The following is a 26216-nucleotide window of genomic DNA, read 5'->3' as shown; positions in this document are numbered from 1 at the left end:
CATAGACATAGCTCCTATATTGCTGGTTTTACTTGCCCTTATTTTCCTTAAAACTACTTAACAAATGAGTTCTACAGAACTGAGTAAACATTCTTCTAAGTGTCAGAAATATTTGTCATTTATTTATGATTTGAGTATATTATTTGTCCAAAAAGTCACACTGATGTTTTCAGCAATTTTATTAGAGTCAATTTTTTAAAGTTTTTTAAGGAGAATTTTGCAACACTAATTTTTTCAGACTTTTCAGAATCACTACTCAAAATTTTAAAAGTATGGGAGCAGTCAATAATTGGATTAATTCTTTGTCCTGCTCTTTGTTGGGATATATTGGACTAAATAGTGGTATATTTATTAGCATCAACAAGCCCAGCATATTTGTGTGGGGGGTTTTTTGTTGTTAAGAAAGGGGAGGTGATATTAAATATGCCCATCTACACAGTTTATTCTGAGGCCTTTCACATTGGTTGTTAAGGTTCATTTAAGTTTAAAATAAAGATTGGTCTGGCTTCTGTGGGTTGTCTTTGGCCAGAAATGGTCAGGAAAAAAAACACCTCAGTGCTGTCTGCCAGTGTGGTAGAGATTTGATGGCTGGGGAGTGATGGGGTTATTTGCTCCTGTGCCAGAGCCAGTAAGCTACCAAGTCAGGGCAACCACCTGCTTGATATCAAACTTTGCAGTATTATAACCCTATACTTTTTAGAGCACTTGAAACAGTGTTCTGCCTTTTTCTTTTTTTTATTTTATTTTATTTTTTTTATTCCTGCATGGTGTACTGTAGAGCACAAAGGGCAAAAGTAAAAGCATTTGAAGGTCAGAAAATTTTTATGATGATTGTAACTCCTTGATTGTAACTAGTCTAGGGCCTTTCTTTCACAGGGAGGATTTGCAACTGTGCAGTTTTAAAATAAAGGAAGCAAAGCATAACACTTGGGAACATGCTGAAGAAGATTTTTCAAACGTTTGTCCACATGGAAACCAGCAATATGCATGTGTTCTCCATGATCATAACTGATATCTTATTGTCAGTGTCCTTTGTTTTCAGATCCCTGCTCTAGCTGTTACTTTATTGCCAACATCCAGGCTTAATGTTAGTGCATCATACTCTGGTTTTATGTGGCTGGTTGTGGCTGCAAAGTCCAAGTAAAAGCTGATTAATTTTGCACTTAAATATCTGTTTATTGTAGGTTACAAGTTAATGTAGAACCTGTTTGTCTGGTTTTCTTTCTGGTCTGCTTTTTCTCATTTTCTTGTTGTCCAAGCTCTTACTCTTTTGATTTAGCAAAAATTGCCATGGTTCAAATACTGCCTTTTGTGTAAGGTAATTGTATCTCTGTCTGATGGATATAGCAGATTACTATCTTGCTGAGGTGAGCAGCATATCATTTAACAAATGTTCCAGTGCTCTCTTGTTGGGTTTTCTTGTTGTACAGCCATTTTTTTTGTTAACATAAAGGAAAGCTGTTTAAAACTTTACCTGCAAGTCAGTTTTCAATTGGGAATAAACATGATCTGCCCAGCTCTAAGTGAGCTGTGCCTTTTCCAGGACTCCAATAAGCAGCTGTACTGCTTTTACTTTCCCAGGGCAAAGGAAAGGAAGGGGGACAAACTGTGACTCTTCTATCCCCTCTTGCCTTTCATCCTTCTTCCCCCCACCTTATGAGTTTGCTTTAAAATCCATGCCTCTTCTGATAATGCCAAGGCACTACACTGGTAGTGGGCTGACACCACCACCAAATGTTCTCTGTTACTGGTGGTGGGTTTCACATATTAAGTGTTTGCATCCATGCCAAACCCATGGATTCTGACACCTACCTGCTTGATAGTGCTGCTTGTGAGCATGGCAGCATCTGCACTGGTGGCTGCTTTTTGAGGCACAGCTTTTGTCAGTTGCTGCACACTACCAGGTAGGACTGAGAGTTTTCCTAGATTTTTCATACTGCCTGCCTTTGTTACAAGGGAAACAATCCTTCTGTTTGGAGAATGGCAGAGGTTTACTTCCTATACTCATGTAAAGTAACCCAAGTCTGATTCTTAGAGCAAGCCAGAGTTTCTGTAGAGGAAAGTGTGTGTATGGCTGCAGCTCTCTCATGTTTGTGGTCCCAAAGTAAGTCTGTGCTCCCTAACCTAACAAAAGCTCAGCCCTGATAATGGGGCATTTCAGCTTGTTCTGCATAAGCAGGTTGGGCCTACAAGTGGCAGACAACCCTTTTGGCTTGGCTTCCTTGCATGATTTGGTTACATGGGTGCAGTAGCTCAGAAAAGCAGCAGCACTGTGTCCAGAACAAACCTGAAGTTCACACACTACTATACTACCTAGCTAAGGGATTCCAGCAGTGTAAGATGTACATGATCATAAAGCTCTACCTTCCACATAGCTTCCTATCCAGTTCTCTTGTAGTCCTCTTTTAGCATTATACCAGAAACTATTATACCAATAACAGAGGATATGTTATTTTTCTCTCCCTGGTACAGTCTATAATGACATTGCTGCAGCTACATGGGGGACAACTGCAAGTTAATGAAAAAATTCTTGTCGTCCCTGTTGTGTGTTTATGTTGCCATTTCATCTTCACAGAGAAATCATGTTCTGGCCAGCTCCATTATATCCAGTACTTACATATTGTTACAGTGCCTTTCCCAGTGAATGGCAATGGTTTAGAAATCCAGTAAGGGTGGAACAGAAGCAGTTTGAGGATTATCTTCTGCTTTTTATGCTTTTCTGCTAACTAAATATGGAAAGATGGGGACCACTGAAGGTGGTGATATTGCTCTGATGCTTTCATCAATGGAAATGAGCAGAAACCAGCAAGTTCTCTCTTGACTGGGGAGCTGTGCTCACCAGTTGTTTGATTAGCCTGTTATAGCTCTTGCAGCCAGATCCTGGGGAGACTTGTTTTAATTAAAAAAAAAAAGCTAAAAGAAAAAATAAAGTCAAATAAATGTGTCTTTTTCAGAAGAAGGGCTTCCTTTTTCATAATCAGTTACTAGGAATTCTTGATCAGGTGCAATTACTGAACTTTTCATAAGATGTGCAGCTAAACTACCATGGGAGTCAGGATGTGTAGCTGTAGGGTAAAATGAACTCGTATTACTTTTTCTTTTTTAATAGACTGTTCTTGAGGTATCAGAGCCTGTCTTTAGGCAAGGATAACACAGGTTGTCTGGTCGATGTCATCAGAATCCCAAAGTAGTAGGAATAACCCTAAAATCTCTTCTGGGTGATCCCTTCAGGAATGAGAAGTAACTTATCCTTTTTGGAAGGTTTCCTTAGCATTAGAGTTAGTAAGAGATGATGTTTAGCTGTGCCTTGAAAACTTGTATATGCTAAGAACCTCACAATGTGAAGCAGCACTGTTACTTTGGAACTTTAAATTGTTTGTGCTTAATGCCTCATTAGAAAAGTATATTAAAGAACTACTTGTAGGTTAAGAAGCACCAAAAAGCATAAAACATGAAGAATATACTGTTGGGGGGAAGGAAGGGAAGTTAAGAAGTTACAAGTATTCTCAGAGTGGCTTCAAAATTAATTACAGAAAGCTTAACTATTTGTTCAAGGCTCTCTGTACCAGACTTCCTGTTCTTGTATTTAAAAGTGGCTGAATTAAGTGCACTTTCTGCTTAAAACTGTCATCTCAATTTGTAATATGTAAATATATTTTTTCTTTCTTTCTTTATAAAGACATTGGTGGAAGAATCAAAATCAAATATGAAATAATCTCTTGAAGTGGTGACAAAAATGCTAGCTAAGAATAGCTCTCCCAAGTTGGAACAGGGAGCCATTTATTCACTTCAGCTCGGGAGTGAGGTTCAGTGGAGGATGCATAATGGAGAGCATAGACCTGGCAAGTCATGGAGTGATGCACTCCTTGAATGCATTCAGCCTCCAGCAGTTTGTAACTCAGAGGTTTGCAGAGCTGGTGACTTTGTGTTTAATAGGTGTAGATCAATAAATTCATGGAAGATGACCTCAGTTTCTTTTTGAGCCGGTGTGAATTTTACACCCATGACATTAAGTAATAGAGCAGCACTTTCTTTTTCAATTTGCCACCTAGTTGTTTCATTTGATTCTCTCATAAAACTAGAAATGGAGAGCATGGACAAAATTCTCTGCTACTGATAGTTTTATAGATTTCTCACTAAACCTGCTCAGTTATTAATTTCAGATGGAAGAGTCCTGGTGCATTTTTCCCCATACAGGAGCCATTCCAGAAGGTTTCTTGTTATCATCCTTTTTTTGAACTGTGTTGCCCTTTGGGTTCTGCTGTCTCTTTTTTTGAGAATGAGGGATGACAACAGTAGAGGACATTCATGATACAGATGTCTTGTGGATGCATACAGTGGCATGTTAGTGATTTTCTGTATTGTTCTCAATAATAAATAACAGCATTTGATTAGTTCTTTACTGCTTCTGACTGCTAAGCCAGTATTCTGTGGAAAAAGCTGACTCCATCTCAAAGACTGTCAGCAACTGTTGCATAGGTTCATGTTAATCTTTGAGTATTCATTCGTAATCATTTCTGGACTTTCTGGTCTTCCGGGTACTATGATGGAAATGACAGATAAATAAAGTGGTGAGCAGGACATCTTCTGAAGAACTTCTTTTGACATCTCAACAGCAGATGGTGTACCATAACATAGTAGGTTAATGACACTTTTCTGCTTTAAATGTTTTTTAAATTAACCAGTTGCACTGGTAGTGTTGTGATTTGAATGAATACTATCATCTCAACATCTTCTCCTTACGTAGAATTGACCATTACTGGTTGGTGTGGCAAAGAATTTGCTTCTTTTCACTACTTTTCTGTCCAAGACATGGTGAAGCCTTTCTTTTGCCCTCCTCAGGGGTCAGTTTAACAGAAATAATGAATGTCTGACTTTTGTATTTAGCTGACAATTAGATCTACAGTTCAGGGTTATGTTACTTGGATGGTTTTACAGGCAAATTTTTGGTAAACTTTAATGATCTGTACCAGATGTCATTTCTGGCCCTTAAAGCTCCTTTTTGTCAAGAAAGAAAGATGTTTTGTAGAAACCCTTAGGCAAAGTAGTGAAGGCAAAATATTTTGGTCTGTCTTGGAACAGTGATAGCAGCCCTTCTTCACAAGTTTCCTTGTTCTGGAGGGGTTTTTATGTAGGGCACATGAACTTGACCTCCAAAGGAGGGCTTTGTTCACAGACACTATTTTTGTAATTATTTATTACCATGTTTCTTTATCCTCCTATTACAAGTAAATAGAGCCAATTAGGGTAACACATTTATATTTCAGCTTTTTTTTTTCTCCTTTTTTTTTTTCCTTTGATTTTTTTTTGAGTAATTTAAGTACCTACAGGAGTTGTTCTCTTGGGCATCATAAAATAAGCAATGACTAAAACTGTAAATTGTCGATAAAAATTCCCTTCCTAGAAGGAGACTTTATAAAAATGTTTTACTTTGGAAGGCCAATGCAAGAATTAAAACTGGATCTTGAGTAGGCAGTGGTTAAACAAGCCCTGCTGCACTTCCATGAAGAAGGCAAGAATCGGGAGATTCATTTTAAAGGCCTAATCTCAAAGGCAAATTAGTACTTGGACCATGTCAAGTGATTAGTTAATTAATAAAGCCCCTTTATGCCAAGTTAGTACTTGTTCTGTTGCAAACTCCTTCTTTCAGAAGTGTTCTTATTGCAAAAAAGTATAGAGAGATGTATCTGCCTTCACCACAACAGTGCTCTCAAGCCTGGTTGCCTGTTGGCACCGTGGTCTGGGCTTGGGATTCTCTGTTTCTACCAAAAGCATTAGAACTGCTGGGATATTTGTGAGCTACCAAACAGGGGATCTGTAAGGGTGTAGGAGAGCACTAAGGGTAAAGTCATGACACAGATTTGGATCTGGAAAGTATGTGAAACCACTGTACATGCAGATAACAAAATACATATGGATGTGGCATCCTGAAAATCTGTAGATAACACTGAGATGGTTTAGCTTTCATTCCGTTATCCTATGTGAGATCCATATGGAAATTATTCAGAAGTAACTTTTCAGTTCCAGACTTCCTTATGGCTCTACAGTCATGCTTCTCCAGACTTCTGTAGCATCTCATATCCACACTGATACTGCGTCAAAAGTTTAAGGGTGGGTGAAGGTTAGACAAGTTTGATATAGGGAGATTTTTTTTTCTAACAGTATAAAAGGACGTTTCATTGATTCTGATGAAGCTTTATCTGATTTAAATACCTATTTCTGAAACATGGAACCATTCAATAATAGGACAGTAACTTAAAATTTAAGAGGTCATCTAAATGTAAATGCAGAAATTCAGTAAAGTGGTTGAAAGAAACTGCTCTTCTCATTTTTAAGAAAGATAGAGGGTTGGGAAATGTTCCAGAACTTGTATCTCACTGGATCTATCTGTGAATGATTGAATCTGTTTCTCTTCAACTTTTTACTCTGAAAAAAGGTTAGTATCCTGGTTACTAAAATACTGTGTTAAGTTTATTTCTAAAATACTTGCTCATATAGTGTTAGTGTAAAGGAAGGTTGCTGATATGGATAAATAGATTTGGTTTTAAATGTAGAAGCATCTTAAAATTCTCATCTGCTGGAGACTTGCTAATGAGGGAACCAAAGCCAGAAAAAGAAATTGAAATGTAACCAGGAGTTTAGTGGTTGATTTGAAATACAAATTCAAGCTTCTATCTTGTTTTAAAGTCCATCAATACGTTATGGATCCCTGTCAAATGGATTTTTGTTTCCTTCTGCTTGCTTTTCCTCTTGGAGGGAAAGGCCCTGCATGGTGATATTCAACGTGCTGCCCACAAACTGCTTTATGTGAGAATGTGGAAAAAAATGGAGGAAACAAACCTAATGTCACAAGAACTACTTTGGTTTCAAAGAGCCTTAGGAAGCACAGGAATGTCTTGAGGAGATCTGCAAATAAAGCAGTGATTTTTATTTTTTTTTTCCAGCCTTTTTTGTCCTCTTTTTTTGTAGCTTTACCATCTAAGCACATGGAAGAAAAATAAATAAATCCTAGTTGTGGCGAGAAGATTCAAATGTAATGTCTTCTGCAAATGTAATTCTTCACACTGCCAGATTTGACCCCCTTTTTGTAACTGAAGAAAAGAAGTAAGTGGTTAGTAATAGAAGAAAAGATAACTCAAGGGGATATATTTAATGTAATTGCTTTCAAAATGAAATTTGAAAGGTTTTAGTTAAATCTCTGGCTTGGTAGAAAGCAATTAGAAATCTGAAAAACTAACATACCAACCCCAGTACTTGATCTGGACTTTTCATGACCTCTTCCCCCTCAGTCTTTACCTCTCTGCAGAATATAATGCATGTTTTATGAGGGGGTTGCAGATTAAATTGTGCAGAAGTTGATGCAATGACCTTTTGAGGGCTTCAGTATTTGGGTGCTCTGCTGATATGTCCCTTTCTATTTTACTGAAGATGGAACACACGTCTTACCAGCTCGTTGCTGCTTTCCTCATGTTTCCTCATCCTTCTCCATTTTGTAATAATAATTCAGTATTTTCTCTTGACCTTCTGGTGATGATCTGTTTTTTTACTCTTTAGTCTTCTGCCTGAAACGTTCTCTCTGTAGCCAGTGGTTTGTTGAATATGTAATTACATAGCATTCTTCCATTGGATAATAAACAGAATATAACAATACAAAATTGGAAAAGCTTAATTTTATTCTTACTATACAGATATAGAGATTTATTACAATGTGTGAATTGTAATCATAGGGCAAAAAAACCCACCACAGCAATTATGTTTGCGAGATACAGTGTTTTTATAGACAGAGTAATTTAGAATGTGTGTTGGCCGTGTCTTAACTGTTAAGTTGCTGCAATTTTCATTTGGAACAATAGTGTATATTGAGGGGTTTGAGTACTTAATCAAGTGTAGTTGTAATTTTTGGCTTTGTAGTGATTTGAGACTTCTTCAATCACAGAGTGAGAAGAAGCTGTTGCTCTCTCCTGATTGACCAGACATCACTTACTGGTAGAGTAGCTGCATTCCTCCATGCCTTTGCCTGAAGACTGAATGGTGGTTTGTCTTCTGTCAAATAAAAAAAATGCAGTTTTTTAGGAAGCAAGAGCTTTCCTAAGAACATAACTGTGACTGTGGTTTCTCAAGGAAGAAATGTTTGAAAGCATTGTCCTATTATAGAGTTTTTTGTTGTGTCCTAAATCATTGGTGAATTCAAGTGACAGAACAGCTTTTCAAAAACAGTCCTTTCTGTTCCGTTGTTCCCATTTTCTCCAGACAAACCTATCAATTCTCCTGAACCTCTGAAAGGAATGGAGTTTGTTCTGTAACCACATCTTTAGTTCCTTATCTTTCCTGACAGTGGGAAGAGCAGACAAAACATTTTACTTTATTTTTGTTACATCGTCTGTAATGAAATACAACAGAAATAAGATAGCAACACCAGAGAAATATGTGGTCTTGGTCAGCAAGCAATGTTATCTCTTCCATAGGAAAGAAACACATTTGACTGTTTTGTGTTCTTTGTTTCAAAGTTCATTTTAATTGAATATATTCTGTTTAGGGACCTTGATTATTTTGTTTATAGTCTTTGTTGTGGTAGCAGGTTAATTTTTTTTTTTCTAGAGTGCAAGCAGTCTGTTTGCAGCATGGCCTTCTATTATAGTACACTGGCAGTTCTTTGATATGGGATGGAACTGAATTGAAATTGAAAACAGAATGGGAAATACCAGATATCTGCAAGTTCCTCAGTATGTGCTTCCCCACTATGGTACACAAAAGAGAGAATTTACTCTTGTTTTAATCTGGTATTTTGTTCTTCACCAATTCTCAACATCATTCTTTGTCTTATTCTTTATGGGAATGTCGATGCCATTGGGACTGCCACCCCATCCATCTAATAATTAGAGATCCCAACCTGGATACTGAAGTAAAATTATGCTTATGACTGCCCTCCCATATCTGGCATTTTCTTATGTTTTTAAACATAACATGTAATGCTATGATGAGGATTTGCAAAAATGTTTTTGAGAGGAAGTACTGAAGAGACAATTGATGTCCTGTGGCTGCTTGTTTCAGAAGTACATGCCAGAAATTTCAACTCACTGTTTACTGTTCAGATACCTATCACATAAATCAGAGTAATCCCCAGAATGAGAAAATCAAACTAAGCCAGATGGATGTAGGAAAGTAAGATGGAAGTAAATGCATTCATGGTGATATTTTCCATAGGTTTTTAAGTACCTTTGCATGAGAGCTGTTAAAAAAATTATATATATATATATATAGAATACTGTCCTGTATTTTGCCATTGATTTGAAGTATGCACTTTTTACCATTAAAGAAAAACATAAATACAGCAAGTGTTGTGGAGGTAAACCTGTCAGGTTTTATCACAGCCTGTCATTTTCAAGTATTTTATCATGATCCAGTATAGTAAAAGAATTCTGGGTGTTTTTAAAATTTGTGAAGTGCTTGCAGATATTTTGAAACGTGCTACTCACACGTGTATTTCCACCCCTTTTAGATAGTGCTGCGGCAGCACTGCTAGAGCCAGCTCCCTCTCAGGCTGTAGCTGAAAATCTTAGCAGCTTAGTAGCACTTTTTGAAAAATACAGGGACTCATAAATCAGAAATGAGATTCAGAATCTTGAGTAAGTTTTACATTTCTGAGAAGTTAACTCATTGAAAAATATTTTCTTCCCACCTATTTATTTTAAATGTTGAAGTTGGTTTGTGTGTGTTAGGATTAGTGTCTTTCTGGATCAGTTCTTGGCATATGTAGTTCTTAATTTTTGGCTTTCAAGCCTAGCTTTTTCTGTCATTTTTAACTGCTTGAAGGAGCATTTGACTTTTCACATCTGCTTGAAAGCTTTAAGGTCTGTTGAGTGTGGTGGACTGGGGGAAAGCTCAGTGGGAGGAGTTTTCTGACAGTTACAGAATCCTTAGAGAGCCAAAAACTTGGAGACATGGGAACATGGCTCTATCTGGAGGCTCATGAACCAAGCCTGAATTAATCAGAAAAGCTGAATCACTGGCTGAGTAATGGTTCCTAACAATCAGATGTCACAGACATAGCATCCTGTGTGTTCTCATGAGTTTCTGAGTACATTAAGCTTTAGGTTTTTTGTCTAGATGTGTACCTCTGTGTTTGAGTTGCAAAAAAAATAATCTCTGTGCTGTAGAGCACATCAGACTTTTGCTGTTTGTGTTTGGAAAGTAATGTGCAATTAATTAGTTATGGTTGTATTCTCTGGATAAAAACATGTTCAAAGTAACCTGATCTGTTTTGGCTGTTGGAGTTGTGCATAGTGCTTAACTTGATTGATAATGCTCAATACAGGAGGCTGGCTCTTCTGTATCTACCTCCAGTGCTTCATAATGTGTTTGAAATTAAAGTAAGCCTTCTTGATGGTCTCTCAGCAGTTATTAGAAAAGATGAAGGCAAATGACAGCTTATTTAACAATATTTCTAATTAAAACAAAAAATGTAAATGGAACTTGGAATTTTTCTGCTGTGAGAACAAAAATTTTAACATAAAGGTTTTATTACACATGAAATCCAATTATTATTTGTAAGCAAATGTAGTACCTCTATCCTGATGAACTGTTTCTTTTTTCCCCTCCTGTCATTACCATTCTGGGTTTTTTTTTAATAAGACTGTTTAAACAGAATATGAAGTGTAATTTGTTTTTATTTTTATGTATTATATAGTAATACTAGTGCATATCTGAAGAAATATGGTGATGGGTTCTTTTGTCTTTTTTCTTTTTGTCTTTTAAGGTTCCTGCTAAGAGAGATCCAACACAAAGTACCATCAAAGAAGACAAAATCCATCTGTTGAAGTATAATATAGGAGATCTAGTATGGTCAAAAGTGTCTGGTTTTCCATGGTGGCCATGTATGGTTTCTGCTGATCCTATTCTTCATTCATACACTAAATTAAAAGGTATGTCGGTGGTGCTACAACCAACCAGATTTCCTCAGGTATACATAACCATTATTTTGGAAGAGTTCTGTTCATTTTGTTCTTCACTTTACCTGCTCATCTATATGAGTAACCAAATGGGCTCCTTCTTGTCAAGAGGAATGTTGAAATCATGTACCACTATCCTCGAGCATATACAGCAGATGAGCTTTTTTTTCCACTGTGTTTTTTAACTTTAAACATTCTCTGAAAGATATAAAAAATGTGATCTATGAAGTTGTATGAAGTCTTATTAAAAAATTATCTGATAGTAATTTCCATTGTTTTTATGGAGAAGTGATATGGCTTGGAGAAGTGATATGGGCTAAAAATTTTATTGAAGACTAAATGGGAATTAGATATTCCTGCTGATTATGCTTTATTAAAAGCAGTTTGTAATTCAGACAGATAAATTTTTTAGTGATTCATACGAGCAATACTGTGAAATGCAGACAACAATGGTTGATTCTAAATGCAGGGAATGCAGAGTGCTAATGAAATTTTGAGTAGGAATCTCTTGGGTTTTTTTGGGGTTTTTTTAGATCTCATTGCAGCTTTATTCTCTGTTCTGATACCTGAATCTTCTGAGGCTTATCTGTGCTGTTTGTAGAATGATAAAATACTATAGGTTGGAAAGGACCTCTACATCTTATACTCTCTCCAAATTAGAGCACGTTGCTCAGGGCCTTGTCCAGTCAAATATTTAATGTGTTCAAGGATGGAGACTTGATGGCCTTTCTGTACAAGTTGTCACAGTGCATGGTAGCCATTATGGCAAGAAGATTTTTTCCTTTCTCTGCTTTTAAGTTCCTTTGTTTTAACTTGTGTCCATTGCCTTTTATATTAGCAGTATGTGAATTAGGTTAGGCACAGTTTGCCCTTGGTGAGTCTGAGTGGGCTATTCCCAGGTGCCTTCTTGTCCTTCATGTGCTTGAATGTGCCGTCTAGGAGAATTTGCCCCATAATCTTGTCACTGAGAGTGAACTAATTGGCCTAGCTTGTAGTTTCCCAGATTGTTCTTGTGGTTCTTGGAAGATAGGTGCAATGTTTTCAGTGCTTGGGGTATCTCCCCTGATGCTTGAGACCTTTCAAAAATTAGAGAGATCACCCTTACAATCACAATGACCAACATCTTCAGCTCCTTCTGAGGCTCCCATGTGGCTCCATAATCTCATAAGAAGTCTATTATTATTATTAAGTGCTCCCTGATTTTTTGTTAATATGATGTGAGTAGTGCCTCAGACTTGCAGCCTTTATCACTACACCAAGGGACCTGAAGGCAGATGTTAGATTTTAACAAACAAGCAAAACCTTTGGGCAGAGAAGACAGTGAGTACCCCATCCTTTTCTGTGTCCTTTTGTCACTCAGTCACCTTCCCCAGTGAGCATTCCTTAGCCTTCCTTTTGCTACTCTTGTATTTACAGAAAATCTTGTTGCATGTTACGTGCCTCACTAGTGCCCGCTGAGCACTGTAAGCTGTTCTTTACTATGCTTATGCCAAACTATACTGAAGTTTAGAAAACCTGAAAATGGAATCCAGGAAACCTGTAGATTAAGGAGAAAATCAAGAAGTTAGTAAGTGTAGCAAACCGAAGTGGGAGCACATAACTTCATTTTGATATTTATGCTTCTGAATACTTTGTTGTATTTCATTAGATCATGTATTGCATTTGATATTGTGAACAGAGTGGAGACCATTTACATGTTGCTAGAGGTCTCAGTAACCTTGAACTATGTATTTCCATGTTTGGGGAAAGTTTTTTTGTGGTGGTGTTCAGGGTTGCACTGGGAGCTTGTAAAATGGACTAGAATATCCATCTCAAATTTGTATTGAAATCACAGATTCCCATTGTGGAGGGACTGTAAACATGTGGGACTGGAAATAAGAATAATCTTAACACTTTGGTGGTGTGGTCTGAAAAAAGTGCAGTTCAGTAGGGGCTGGATTTTTACAGTGTTATCAAGCTGGGAAATAAATGGAAGGCTGCATTTTGGAATAAATGAATCTGTCATTTTCTCTGTAGAAAGACCAGAATGTCACTGACACAAGTTAATAGTGCTGCTTATAGAAAGCATGAAGTAAAGCCTTTGCTTTTCCAGTGGTGCCATGGCCTCTGCAGGATTACTTTGTTCACTGCATCCTGTTTGGGCCATCTCATTTCAAGAAACATGGACCAAACACAGAAGGTTCTGAGGATACCATGAGCAGAAATCTGGGAATCTGATTGCATGGGCAGTCTGAAGGAACTGGGACTGATTATTCTGACAAGGAGGGGCTAAAGGAGAACCCTGTAACTTACTGTAGATAACCTCTTACATGCAAAGAAAAAAAGACTCTTATTATTCTGCAAAGAAAAGAGTTTAATAGTAATGAATGTTTAGACTACATATTAAGAGGAACTTGGAAGGGATAAAGATAGTGAAACATTGGTATGGGTTGCCTGGAGAAATTGTGTTATCGCATTCATAGAAGTTTTTAAGAACAAATTGAATGAGGATCCCTAGGGCTGTTGCTAGAATCAGTGTTGTTAGTAAGCTAAATGTTGTCTTCAGAACCCTTTTAAGCAGACATACAATTGCTAGAATAGTTATTATTGACTCCTCAGACTAATTTTTCTTGTAGCAGTCTCAGAGTTTTAATCAAACATTCCCTGTGATTTTAGTTTTTGGATTATTAGGTCTATTGTGAGATAGAGGTGGACTCTGAGAATAATTAGGTTGTTGATTTGTTCCTAACTGAATTACTCTGCTCCTTGAAAGAAGCGAGTTTTATACTTCATTATCAAGAATCTCTGGGGTAGCTTTTTGTAAGAAACTATAGAAATAGATCTAGCAAAAAACCATGATTAATTATATATTATGTTGATTTGGATCTACAGTGTTTATTTCTACTGCTAATACATGATTTCATCATTCCATCTGGTTAGGCTTGAGAAAAGTTTGTAACTTTCAGCTTGTGGGATGTATTATTTAATGTAAGAAGACCTGTACTGACTCAGGCTGAAACTTCCTCTCCTTCAATACCCTGGCCCTGACTGTGGTCAACCACAGATGCCAGGATACAGAAGAAGACAAGTAATAGCAGTTCTTCTCCAGAAACACTCTCCCAAACCTTCAATAACTAGTGCTTCCACAATTCTGAGAGCAAATTATGCCTTTGTAAATAAAAAGCCCTCAATTCCATTACTTTATCCAGCAGCATTGATGGAATTTATTCCACTCATGTTATCTCAAGATTCACAAATAGGCTCAATGATTCTAGTGGTAGGCACTATTATTTAGACTCCATAGTCAGGCAGTTACAGCTCTCCTGCATTATACTTTAGGTGAAATAGAGTGTCTGTGTCAGCTTGGAACTCCCAAGGTAGCAGTTAAAGCATTTTCTATTTTTAAATTAGACTCTGATCTGCAAATTTTAATGCAGGAGGTGCAAGAGATCTTTTAAAGATCTATTCTATTACCTCTGCCTTTTTAGAAGTTCATGTTTAAGTGTGAACTCTTTGGTGAATTTTGAAGATGTTGTCTTCCCCCTTCACTGTAGAATAGCAAAGATCTGTAGAAAGGGAAGGTTGTACACCTGTATCTGTTCAGGAACATTGAAAGATAAAGTTTAAGCAAATCAAGGATGAGGCTGAGCGCACAGAGTATCCAAGCTTTGGAAACTTTTTTAAATATTGCATTTGCAGAAACAGCCAGGTCTACATTTAAGTTAATATATATGGAAAGAACTGACAGATGATTGTAACCTTAAGTTAATTTAGCAAAGCATATTCTTGTTCGAAGTTAAACTATTGGGCTTTTGTGTCAAACTTCATTGATAATAGCTCAGAGACTTTCAAGCCAATTAAGTGGGTTTTCAAAAGGTTAGCCAGTTGTACTGGGCTTTTGTCATGGTAACAGTAACGTCTTTAAAAAGACCTGAAGTGTGAAAATGCAGAGAACAGCCTAGAGATATAACCTGCATCTTAAATACCTTTGGTTTTAATTTTCAGGACAGAAAAAGAGTTTTCGTCAATATCATGTTCAGTTTTTTGGAGATGCCCCAGAGCGAGCTTGGATATTTGAGAAAAGCCTTGTGCCCTTCAAAGAAAAAGACCAGTTTGAACAGTTATGCCAGGACAGTGCTAAACAAGCCCTCACTAAAGCAGAGAAAATAAAGGTAAGAGGCTACCAAGTCAGACAAGATTTGCAGCTTTTCATTTTTCTGTTACAGGTATGTACAGCCATAAGCAGATATTCTTAAAAGCTTTGAAGTCTGCTTGTTTTACAAGGGCTTGTAGTCTTGCACGGCACTTACAGATGCCAAGAATTTGTTACTTACTGAAATCAGTATTCTTCTGCTTTGTCATGGGCTCCTGCATGGTATTAGTACTGTCAAATACAATTCCATTTGAATGCCTGAATTATAACTCTTGGAATGATTTTGTGCTAATGTTGGCATTTTAAAACCAAAAGTGGGCAAGTTCCTCACACTGTTGTCTTACCTTGCAGATGTTAAAGCCTGTTTCAGGGAAGCTGAGGCCACAGTGGGAGATGGGTGTTAAGCAAGCAAGTGAAGCAGTAAGCATGACAGTGGAAGAACGGAAGGCCAAGTACACCTTCATCTATGTAAGGGACAGACCTCATCTGAATCCTCGAGTGGCAAAGGAAGTTGGCATTGCTGTGGAGCCATTAGAGGAGGTAGATGAGACATCTTACTCAAATGAAGAAACCACTCAAAATCTGAAGTCCATGAAGGAGTCTGGCATTCCTAGCAAGAGGAGGAGAAGGACATCAAAACTGTCTGCCCTTGATGATGCGCAAGAAAGCGATCAGTTGGAGACTAAGCATGTTACTCCTCAAAAGTCATCTGAACAAGCAGAATCCAAAAGAGGGATAGGCTCCCCTCTCAGTAGAAAGAAAACTCCAGCATCTACTCCAAGAAGCAGAAAAGGCGATGCAATATCTCAGTTTTTGGTCTTCTGTCAGAAGCACAGAGATGAGGTGAGTCTCTTTTGGCTGTTACTGTTGTTGATTATCTCCTCTCATTTCTGTCCTTAGAGAGACTTCCTTACTTGGTTAACAAAACCAGTGGTTACTATAGAATCCGTAATGCTATGGGCATGACAAGATGTGCCTGCATCAAATCTTAGTCTAGATGGGAACAGAGAAAGGAAGAGCAGTATAAACAAGGTAGTGATAATGCCATTGTACTTAAAGCATAAATCACGTTAGTATCTTCCTATGTAATTTAATAGTTCTTTGTATTAGCCATAATTATTTAAAATGTATGTAAAATACAGTAGATAATGCATGTATATGTTCAGGCAAATATAACCCAGGTTATGCTCTTTATAGCAATCTTCTGTTAGTTAGCTTGTACATTCTTCCTGAAGAGCTAGGTCGATTACTTTGATGTGTTCCCTTGTCTTTGAACTCCTCAAAAACTTAATTTATCTATCTAAAGTCTTTTGCTGAGCTTCAAAAGAAGCCAGTTACCACAGCTTTTGAAAAATCACAGTCAGTGATTCTGTGTGCTAGGGGAGAAAATAGGTCCTCTTGAGAGGATTACACTCCAAGACAAGGTAGAACAAGTAAGTACCTTAATATGAACATTTCCTAGGAAGTCTATTAAAAGTATAAAAGCAGTACAGCTGTTCTAGCTCATTACTTTAAAATCAGAACCATCATTTTTCTTCCTTACAACCCTCTGCTCCATTTGCAGTACAATTTCATGCACTGAAAGAAGCATGAGTTCTCACATTTTCTTGTAGCTGTACTTTTCCATAATACCACAGGACCAGAAAGTTAAGTCTTAGTCACACTTCAGCTACTGAATGGTTGATGTCACTACAGGATATTAGTGTTAGAAGAAATTAACAGATACAGACTTTATAAACAAAAGTCGAAAAACAGATTCTCTTGAATGGAATTCAGTTAGTTGTGGTTCAGCTTAGGATCTTCAGATCATTGCAACTGAAATTAATATGGAGAATTAAAATGAATGCAGCATTATAGCATTACACATACCTTTTAGTGGCTTTGGTTAAATTGAGAAAAGCATTGCAGTTCAGTTTGCTGGCTCCAGAAAAGAAAGGGTTTTGTAGCCAGACTTACTGAATAGAGGTTTTGACATAGTGATTATGAAAGCTGTATGGGTAAATCATCTCATGTTTGAGAAACTTGTGTTCTATTTCCAGTTCTTCTGTAAGTAACCTTGTGTCTTATATACTGGCAAGGGAAATTTCCTCAGCCTTTCATTTAAGTAGCAAGAAGAACTGGATTACAAAAACTGCAGACATGAGGTAGCCACAGATAACGGTCCCTCTAACAGATCAGGGCAGTAGAAATCTGTCTTTGCTTTCTCTGGGTTCAAAGGTAACTCACAAAGTAGGGAAATACCATTTCAGATATTTGTGCTTCTTGCACAGAACTTACAACCTCAGTTTAGGCAACACTTCCAGCCTGTCACAGTGTTTTTAAGGGCAGTTTTGTGCATTAAGTGGAAGGCTGAGGTTGTATTCAACGTAGTATTTGGAGTTTCCCCTTCTGTTATCTGGTTCTGCTTATCTGGTTCAACTCCCACGGTTTGCTTTACTCCAAGAGCTTGCTTTGTTGCTGTTCTGATGCTCTAGAAGGAGTGGTAACACTGGCTAAAAAACAGACCCTTTTTTTGAGCTACTTGTTTTGGTGGCATCTGAGGGATTGTTGTGTGGCTACTTTAGTATTTGCATGTAGAAACTTAGAAGAAAGGAAAAGTATAGATCAAAAAGTGGTTCTCTGGTCCCTAGACTTGGGAAGGGATGGAAGTGAATATTTTTTATATAGTTAATACTTAAAAGTAGATCTGTTTCTGCTCTGTCTTGTTTGGAGTCCAGCTTTGCACAGTAGCAGGATTTATACATAAGTTTGGTTTTAATTACTACTTTTGTTATTTTTTTTTTCTGGGGGTAAGGGGGCGAGGAATAGTTGAAATGTTTAGAAACTAATGATGGCTGCTGAGAGACCAAGTGAACTGCTGGAAAATGGTTTTAATGATATAAGAGGCATGCTTCCCTGAGGGAGGCATTGACAGCTTGGAGCACTTACATGTCTGTAGTGACGCATTAAGTACTTTGTGTTGTTACCAGTGGAGTAAAGATACATTTTGTACTGTTGGCGTTCTTCTGTGCTTCCTCTATGAAATACAACCACAGTAATAATTAGAGGGGAGTGTCTGACTTGAGATAAAGGTATAATTCAGTGAGAAGCAGGTAGCTGTAATAGTGTTTATTCACTGATCTGGGCCTTTAGTCAGTTTAGAGGTAAATTCAGGAAATTTCACTAGTAGGGTTTACAGCTGAAGATTTATGAATGCATAAGGAGTTGTTGAACATGAAGTTTGTTCAGATGACCTATGTCATACCTGGACTAATTACCATATTTTCCACACCTATACTGATACTGATTCTCAGACCCAAGGAAAAATCCTCCATGTGTTCCATAGCATAGTTAGAGTAAGTACCTGGGAGAACCGTGTGATTTTAATGTATGAGATAAGCAATACATCATTTCCAGCATGTAGGTCAGGCTTGCATATTACAGTATGAAGACTTTGGAGAGGACTGCTGGGCATTTGCCTTGGAGACCTTCTTTGCAAGGATCCCATAACCATTTAGAATCACAAAGATATTTTGCTTGTTATTTCACAGTGCTCCTAGTCAGCTGAAAGGTGCTTGTATTTGTGTTTTGGTTAGACTGGAGGTGATATTAAGCTGTATCTTATTTGAGTGAACAAAGTAGTTATTTCTAAGAGAGTTAAATAACTGTGCATACACTTAGTGGGAATGGTCAAAATTTAAGGTAATTTCTTTTCCTAAAGAAGTGAGGTTTGTGGGAGGGTATCTTGTGGATATGTCTGAGTTTTCCCATCTCAGTAACTTTTTTGACATTGTGGATTTTAATCAAACTTTGAGTAGAGGCCTCCAAAGGTAGCTGTATTCTCCAAACTCTACGCAGATGGAGTACTCTACTAGGGGAGATGGATCAGTGAGATGGATTAGTACTCTACTAGGGGAAAAATTACAGCATGAATTCCCCCACTAGACACTAAATAATCCAAATGAAAGGAAGGCACTACAACTTTTACTTTGTTTGACCCCAGGAAATGCAATTTTTAGACACTAAGCTCTAAGAGATAAGGTTTAATGATTTCCAGTAATCACTGAAAATTTGTATTTCTGTTCTGTTGGATGGCATTACAGTTTAGATGCTTGGCTTTGTAGGCCTAGTTTTTATTTTGCTCCATGGTTTTGCAGTGTTGTTTGCATCATTCCAGTAATAGGATTTGAGAGAATGCTGGGTAGTGAGATGGGAGGCATTGTTTGGAAAGCTACAGTTTCATTTCTGCAGAGCATACAGTCTTAGAGCTTTTTGACTTCTGTGATGATTTAAATCTAATTTTCCTCAGTAGAACTACATTAGTTACTGAAGTACTTCAAGAGGATTTTTTTTCTTTGTTTTTAATACTGGATTTCTGCTTGTGTTAAATAAACTCACTCAAACTCTTAAATTCCATGCTGATTGCTGTTGTGTGTCATGCTTGTGTTACTAAGATGCACAGTTCTTAACATTCATATACATGGTAAAAAATGATGAATTAGTACAAGAAAATTTTGGATCAGGTGCTAGCTTGTGTAAATCCATCTGCAAAGATAGGTGTCATGAGTTTTATCTTTAATGAGTTCTCATGTGAAAATATGGATGTCTTTGTAGGCAAGTACATATTCCAGTATTGCTTGTCTGTCTTTTGTGGTACTTCTTGAAGGCATACAAATTTTTCAAATGACCAAAAGACAAGATTTGCACTTACTCCATCTTTTTTGAATGTTAAAAAGCAAATATATATATATATATATACTTCTAAAATTAGTCTTAGTTCTTCTGAATATGCTAATAGGTGGGGATTGGTTTTTTTTTATAGAGAGAGAGAAGTGGTTATTCAAAGAAAAACTGGAGACAGAAGGTTTTAATCTAGTTCTCTTTGCAGGAGAAATATTAGATAACTTGTTTGTATCCAGTTTTCCAAAGGAATAGAAGTATGTATGCCATTCTTTTCAATGGTCACCTTTTTTAATACAACCCTATTTCTGCATGTATAGGTGGTGGCTGAACATCCAGATGCTTCAAGTGAGGAGATTGAAGAATTACTGGAATCACAGTGGAATATGCTTAGTGAAAAACAGAAAGCTCGCTATAACACAAAGTTTGCCATAGTGACCTCTCCCAAATCTGAAGAAGACTCTGGTAAACGTAAAACTGTGCTAGTGTACTCTAACTAAATTTGATATACATAGTGGTGTTAAACTAAGCACATATTTGAGACCTGTAGGGAAAACAGCTTTCACTGTTTTCCAGTTTTAATTCTTGGTGTTTGTGCCAATAGCAAAGGAATGCCAATGGTGACAATAAACGCAACCCACAAAGTCTACATTTCTTGCTCATTGTTCTGAAAAGTTGTTATATGTAAACCTTCTACTGTTTAGACATTGCTGGTTTCTCATTCTTCTTCTGCCCACAAGCAGCTGCCATTGCATCCACTGACTGTGGGAAGGCAAGACAAAGTGTTACTACTAGTAAATTATGAGTTAGTTTTTTACAGAACAACTAGAAAATGGTTTAATAAGTTTAATCAGAGCTACACCTTTTGCTCGTATATACCTAAAGTGTATTACCTTAAATCATCATCAGCTTAGGAAGAAATATTCCAAACTTTATTCTGAAACTTTCACTTGTTTGGCATTTTATTGTGCTACTCAAAGATTTTAGGTGATTGTAAAAGGTTGCAAATATTTTTTTTTTCTCCTTTTGTTTTTTGTTGCTGTTGTCTAGCATTTAGTTTTAAAGAAAACAGTCTCAATTATTTTGTAAAATAGTTGAGGGGGTTTGGAATTGCTTGTTTGAGAAGGAGGAAGATAGTTTGGCATTTGCATGAACTTTATAAAATTTAGCTATTATTTTTCAAATTTAAACAGCTTTACAGCACTGTAAGAAGACATTACTAGAAGTCAACAGGTGCTGCTTTGGGCAATGACAAGAATGAGAGGGAGTGTTTGAAAGTTTGTGAGACTTGGAAAAACTTGTATAAAAATAGCAGTCAGTTTTGTTAACTGTGTGTGTGAAATAACGTCATTTTGTGGAAAACAAAAGCTTTTAACTTTAAATTTTGAGTGTCAAATATTTGGATATCAGTTTTAAAAAAAAACCCACATTCTGTATCTCTCAAGGTTCATCATTGAAGAATATTGGAGAGGCCAAACGTAAAGTGTTTCAAGACTCACCTAAAAGGAGATCAAGATCCAGAAGTAATTGAAATTTGTGTTGTGTGCAAATAGTTCATCATTCTAAGTAGCTATTGAGTGTATTTTTTTATGTAATCGCCCACGTATCATAATCTCTTTATCTCAGATGTTGTCTTCCTTGACACTAGAATTTTAATGGATCCCAAATTAAATATCTAAACACTGTAATGCTGAATTTTGTTCACCTTCCTCAGTGTCGTATTACAAGAAATGTAATTGAAATTGTACCTGTACCAGGTGTTTCTAGTACATCTATTGTGTACATTTAGAGCTATCTACAGATGGAAATCTGTCAGATCAATCATTCCCCTACCCAAATGCTCTTATCTTAAACTTGGAAGAATATTGTGGGATTTCCTTTGCTGGCTTTTTGTAAGTAGCAGGTTCTCCTGGAGCCATTTCAGTCTGGTTTGTGGATTCAGAGTTTGATAATAGAATATGTCCTAGATAACTGAGATAAAAACATTATTTTGAAAGTTATCCATATTTTCAAGTTGCTATATTTTTAATATTTGCAGGTATTTGTTCCCACTGGAATAGAGTACTTGTAGGTGTAGAACAATTTTCAGTTATTTTTGCCCCCTGGAGCTTGCATTCTTTGTACTAATAACACTCTGTAGCTTCATAAACTAGAAAGTACTGGAGAGTGTAATAATGTCATTTCATCCTGATGAAACAGACCACTTCCTAAACCTTCATCTGTCTTTTTGAGGTAGAATGAGTGCAGACAATAGCTGAACCTGAGAAAGGGGTGTGTAGTTTAATCACTGACCTTTTGTAATTTAGCAGCTGCTTGAGCTTTACGGTGAATAATCATCTAAATATGTGAATAAGTCTGTTGGTTTAAAATGACCAATGTAGTTCTTTTCTTATGACTTTTGTTCACAAAGGAAGGGGATCTTACGGTCTCTTGTAAAACGCAACTAAGTGTGTTAGAGAGTCTGAAACTGCCATACCAGAAAGAGAGAATTAATCTGTATGGTTGGTGATATCTTGTCTTTTCCAGAGCCCCCTTAATAGATGTCACCAGATCTTCATCTGCATCATTTGGAGAATTCAATAGGAAACTTAAGGAAGAGACTTAAAAATTTATTTCAGTGATAAGGCACTGTTACAAAGTGCCAGGAGAGATAAAGGCTGTATAGATCAGTCATGTGCAGTCTAACAGTATGAAACAAATGTTGGGCAGTAATATTCAGATCTTTAACTAGTGCTAATACAGGTGGCATCATTTTCTAAAATGAGTATGAAGCAGTTGATTTGCATATGTTGTACAGGTAGTCTTCAGCACCGTAAGTGCTGACCTTAAGCCAGACCTTAAGCATTAAGAGGTCATCAAACTGTGTTAATGTTTAACTATGTTTTAAAAATAATGACTGACAGAAAAGTAACTTAAATAACTAGATTAGTTTCAAAATAATTTGAAAGTGGGTTTTAGATTATTTTTCATGTAAGTTTCCCCATCCCCCATCCCAAGGTAACTTACATGGAAATAAAAGAAACCAAAAAAAGAGGACAAAGGAACCTACAGAAGATTTTGAAGTTCAGGAAGCACCTAGGAAAAGACTCAGGATGGATAAACAGAATAATCAGAAGGTAATTATGTTGTTGGTTTGTTTGGGTTGATTTATAGCAGCACCAATTACATTGCTGTAGTTAAGTTTGTCAGCATTTCCATTTCCAGGATTTAAAAAGTAATGTCTGTATATCATACCAAACTTGTAAATATTCAGAGGTACATGTGAGCTTACTGCTGTGAGGTTTGGGATTTTTTTTCCTTTGGATTTGAGGATGGAGGTATTTCAAGTTGTACTTGCTACTTAAACTGTGGTGAAAATGTATGCTGAGAAAATCTCTTCCCTCAAGGAATGTGCAGAGGCATGACCTTGCTGTGTTGTCATGCTTTGTAGAGCTTTATCTTTCCTCCTGAATTGGAGTTCAGACGTGTGCAAGAACATAAAAAGGTATCTTCAGTAAATATTTAATTTAGACAAAAGTCAGAGGGGGAGAAGAAAGCAAGTAAAGCAAACCAGAAAAACTACTTCTTAAGAACTGGAACATCTATAAACATTTGAGTGACATGCTCACCTGGTTATTAAGTTAGGAAACTGAAGTAAATATTACAGTATTTTTATCACACAAATCACAGGCTCCTAATCAGTCAGCTTGCCTTAGAAAAAGGCAATTCCTTATATAGGTCACTGAAACTGTGTATATGGATACAGTCCAAATCTTGTAGAGACTTAAGTATAGATTTATTTAGTCATACATGTAGGCCAGTAAACTTCATGGATTTTACTTCTGTGGAAAGCTTAGCTCACAAGTATTTTCTGATACATTTTGTCAGTATCATACTGCAGTGTGAGTACCTTATCTCAGGACTTCAGTGGTTCAGCAGTTAAATAAAACAAACTAACAGAAGAAAGGGCAGTGGGTAGTTTTGAAAATTAATTATGAAGGTCATATCTGTAGATATCAGCTTGCTTGGTAGGCTCATTATTTTACTACCTCTGATACTGTGGATATTCAGACAACTTGATTAGAGTTCAATATAAAAAATAAGTAGAATTTCAGATAGCCAGGTTCAATGAACTTAGCAAGGGATAAAAATAATTCTTAAAGAAAAGCTGTGACCTTTGCAGAAGGAAGGTCCAAAAGTGGATCTTCTAATGGATTAGTCATGTAATATGTTTTATATTCTAGGAGAAGGTTTTGAAACCTTTTAAACTTTGGATTCACAATAATACAGTAGATCTATGGAATAATGAGGCTGATTTACTGTAATTCTTGCAGCAAAGTCCTTGTTTTGACTGTCCCTGGAGTTACTTCTTCACTGTCTCCACAGTACTGGCACACTGCAGTTACCTACATTATCACAAGTAGAATGAAAAGTGGTTGCAACACAGCTGATGCAGAGGAGGTTCTGGTATCTTTGATACTGTGATGCAGAGGTGGATATTAACAGGAAAATAAGTAAATCAGGTGAATGATTCCTGTAAGATACACACCATTAAAATAGTTACTTAGTAATGTGCATTAAAAAATGTGCTCTGCCTGATCCATTTCTCAGAAGTAATTACAAGGACTCTGGTGTGTGTCATGTTAGGTAATTGGGAAACTCTAAATGCATATAGCAGTTTTTGTGCTTCTATCCACAAAAGGGTCAGAGATATTGTAGAATGGTTGCTTTGTGGGGTTTTTTTAATGTAATCTTAGTCTTTTTCCTGCTTTCAGCAGCCCAGGTTACTTCTAGCTCTATGTACTGCTGTTTAGTAAAACATTTAGTGAATGGCAGTGAATGTGTGTATGTAATGATTCAAAAAAGCAAACATTAATCATGCACCTTCCTACTGTTGTTCCCAGTTTATGTGAAGGTTTTTGTTACAATCATTTTGGATAGGAGGAGCTTTAATGACTTTTTTGCATGAGAGTTGTGCATTATCCTCTCGTTTTTGTCTTTAATTCTTATTTATGAAATCTAAATGTTTTCACACAAAGTGACCAAGTCATAAGTACCCATATGAAAGTTTCGAAAAGCTAGTTTGTTCATCAGTCTTTTCATGATGTATATAAAATGCACATTAACAAAATGAGGGTTCTGTGAAGCATGCTGTAGATTTAAGAGTGAACTAAATGGTACATTTCCTCTCATTTTTACAGAGAACTGTTACAGTAGTCCTGTAAATCTGATAGGAGTCTCCAGTGGCATCAGTGGTAGGGTGTTGTCTTAGTCTAGAAATCAGTAAAAGCAGAGTTTCCAGAACTGTATTAGAGTAGTCATTCATATTCATTTTACAAAGCAAACCAGTTCTCTGGTCTTTAAGGTGTTCACCTGCACATTTTTTGTAAAAACTGAACGTCAGGTGAAGAATATGATCAAGTATATGAAACCTTCTGTTCAGTAGAATTGTTCTTTTTGGTAAGGTGAGCATTTGTCAGGGTTAAGCATTCTTGGCTGCAACTTTAGTGACTTATAAAAAGGAAAAAAATAAACATAAGTAATTTCATGTGTAAGGAACAGTATTTTAAGTTTGAAAAAGCTTTGATGAAAACTTCCCCAGTTTTCAGCCTAAACTTCTAGTGATAAATTCTCAATAGGGAGAAAGTTTGTGTTGTTTATGCTCCCTTGAAAATAGTGTTAATTTTGGAAATGCTGAAACAACCTTAACCATAGTAATTTAAAAAATGGCACTGCTATAAGTTACGGAGTTGAAAGCAAGCCTGTCTGAGACTTAGAATTCTGCACAGGGTTTAATCTTAAATTTATATACTATTTCTGTAGTTTACTTTTAATAATTAAAGATTTTAATTTGACCAGTTTAGACAAAGAATAGTAAGGATAATTTACATGTTTTCTGTTCATTTAAAGCTCCCCTTTTGGATGTGCTGAGTTTGGGATGGATAAGTGGGGTGCTGGAATACTGTGTTCTTTAATTTTTCTCATTTGTTTGTGGGTTTGTACCCTGTGCTGTAAATGAATTTGACAAAATCAGGTAAATGGGGCTAGCTTAACTACATTATCATTCAGATATTTGTAAAGACACTTTCTTTTTAATAGCATAAGTCCAGAAGTAATTGCCAGTTTTATCCAACCACTCATAAATTAGGAGGTTTTTTATTTTTTCATATTTCTTTTTGTGACAGAGGGAGACAAGCAATGACAAAACAGCAAAAACAAACTCTTCTAAGGTCACAGAAACCTCCTCTTCACAAAAGAACCAGTCAGGTAATGTGGTCAGAATAAGTTTTAATGTAACTTTTTCAATTCAATAATTTACAAATAAACCGGTTGTCTGAGGCAGCTGGCTAAATTTTGCTGAGCAATAACCAGTTACAGCCTCTCTGCCAGATCTGGGGAGGGAGCGTTCCCTCTTCCTTCACTACCACCATTTTGCAACTTGATGCTTGACTGAAATTGTGTACTGCTGATTTAAAGCAGCAGTTCACAAGTTCACC

At 36.7% G+C, this 26216-nt stretch overlaps 1 protein-coding gene across 1 annotated transcript in view; it reads left to right on the top strand.

Moving 5' to 3' along the window:
• NSD2 (nuclear receptor binding SET domain protein 2) overlaps positions 1-26216 on the top strand; it is a 68477-nt gene that overhangs the window by 16544 nt on the left and 25717 nt on the right. Inside the window, exons 3-9 of the mRNA XM_030450765.1 lie at positions 10757-10922; positions 14934-15100; positions 15433-15924; positions 20061-20205; positions 21186-21263; positions 22738-22856; positions 25905-25986. Of these exons, the coding sequence (XP_030306625.1) occupies positions 10757-10922; positions 14934-15100; positions 15433-15924; positions 20061-20205; positions 21186-21263; positions 22738-22856; positions 25905-25986 (1249 nt within the window). The remainder of the gene's footprint in view (positions 1-10756; positions 10923-14933; positions 15101-15432; positions 15925-20060; positions 20206-21185; positions 21264-22737; positions 22857-25904; positions 25987-26216) is intronic.

The sequence above is a fragment of the Calypte anna genome, chromosome 4B (genome assembly GCF_003957555.1).
Source record: "Calypte anna isolate BGI_N300 chromosome 4B, bCalAnn1_v1.p, whole genome shotgun sequence".
NCBI classification, from domain to species: Eukaryota; Metazoa; Chordata; class Aves; order Apodiformes; family Trochilidae; genus Calypte; species Calypte anna.
The sequence above is the reverse complement of the archived record's forward strand: the minus strand, read 5'-3'. Positions and strand labels throughout refer to the sequence as shown.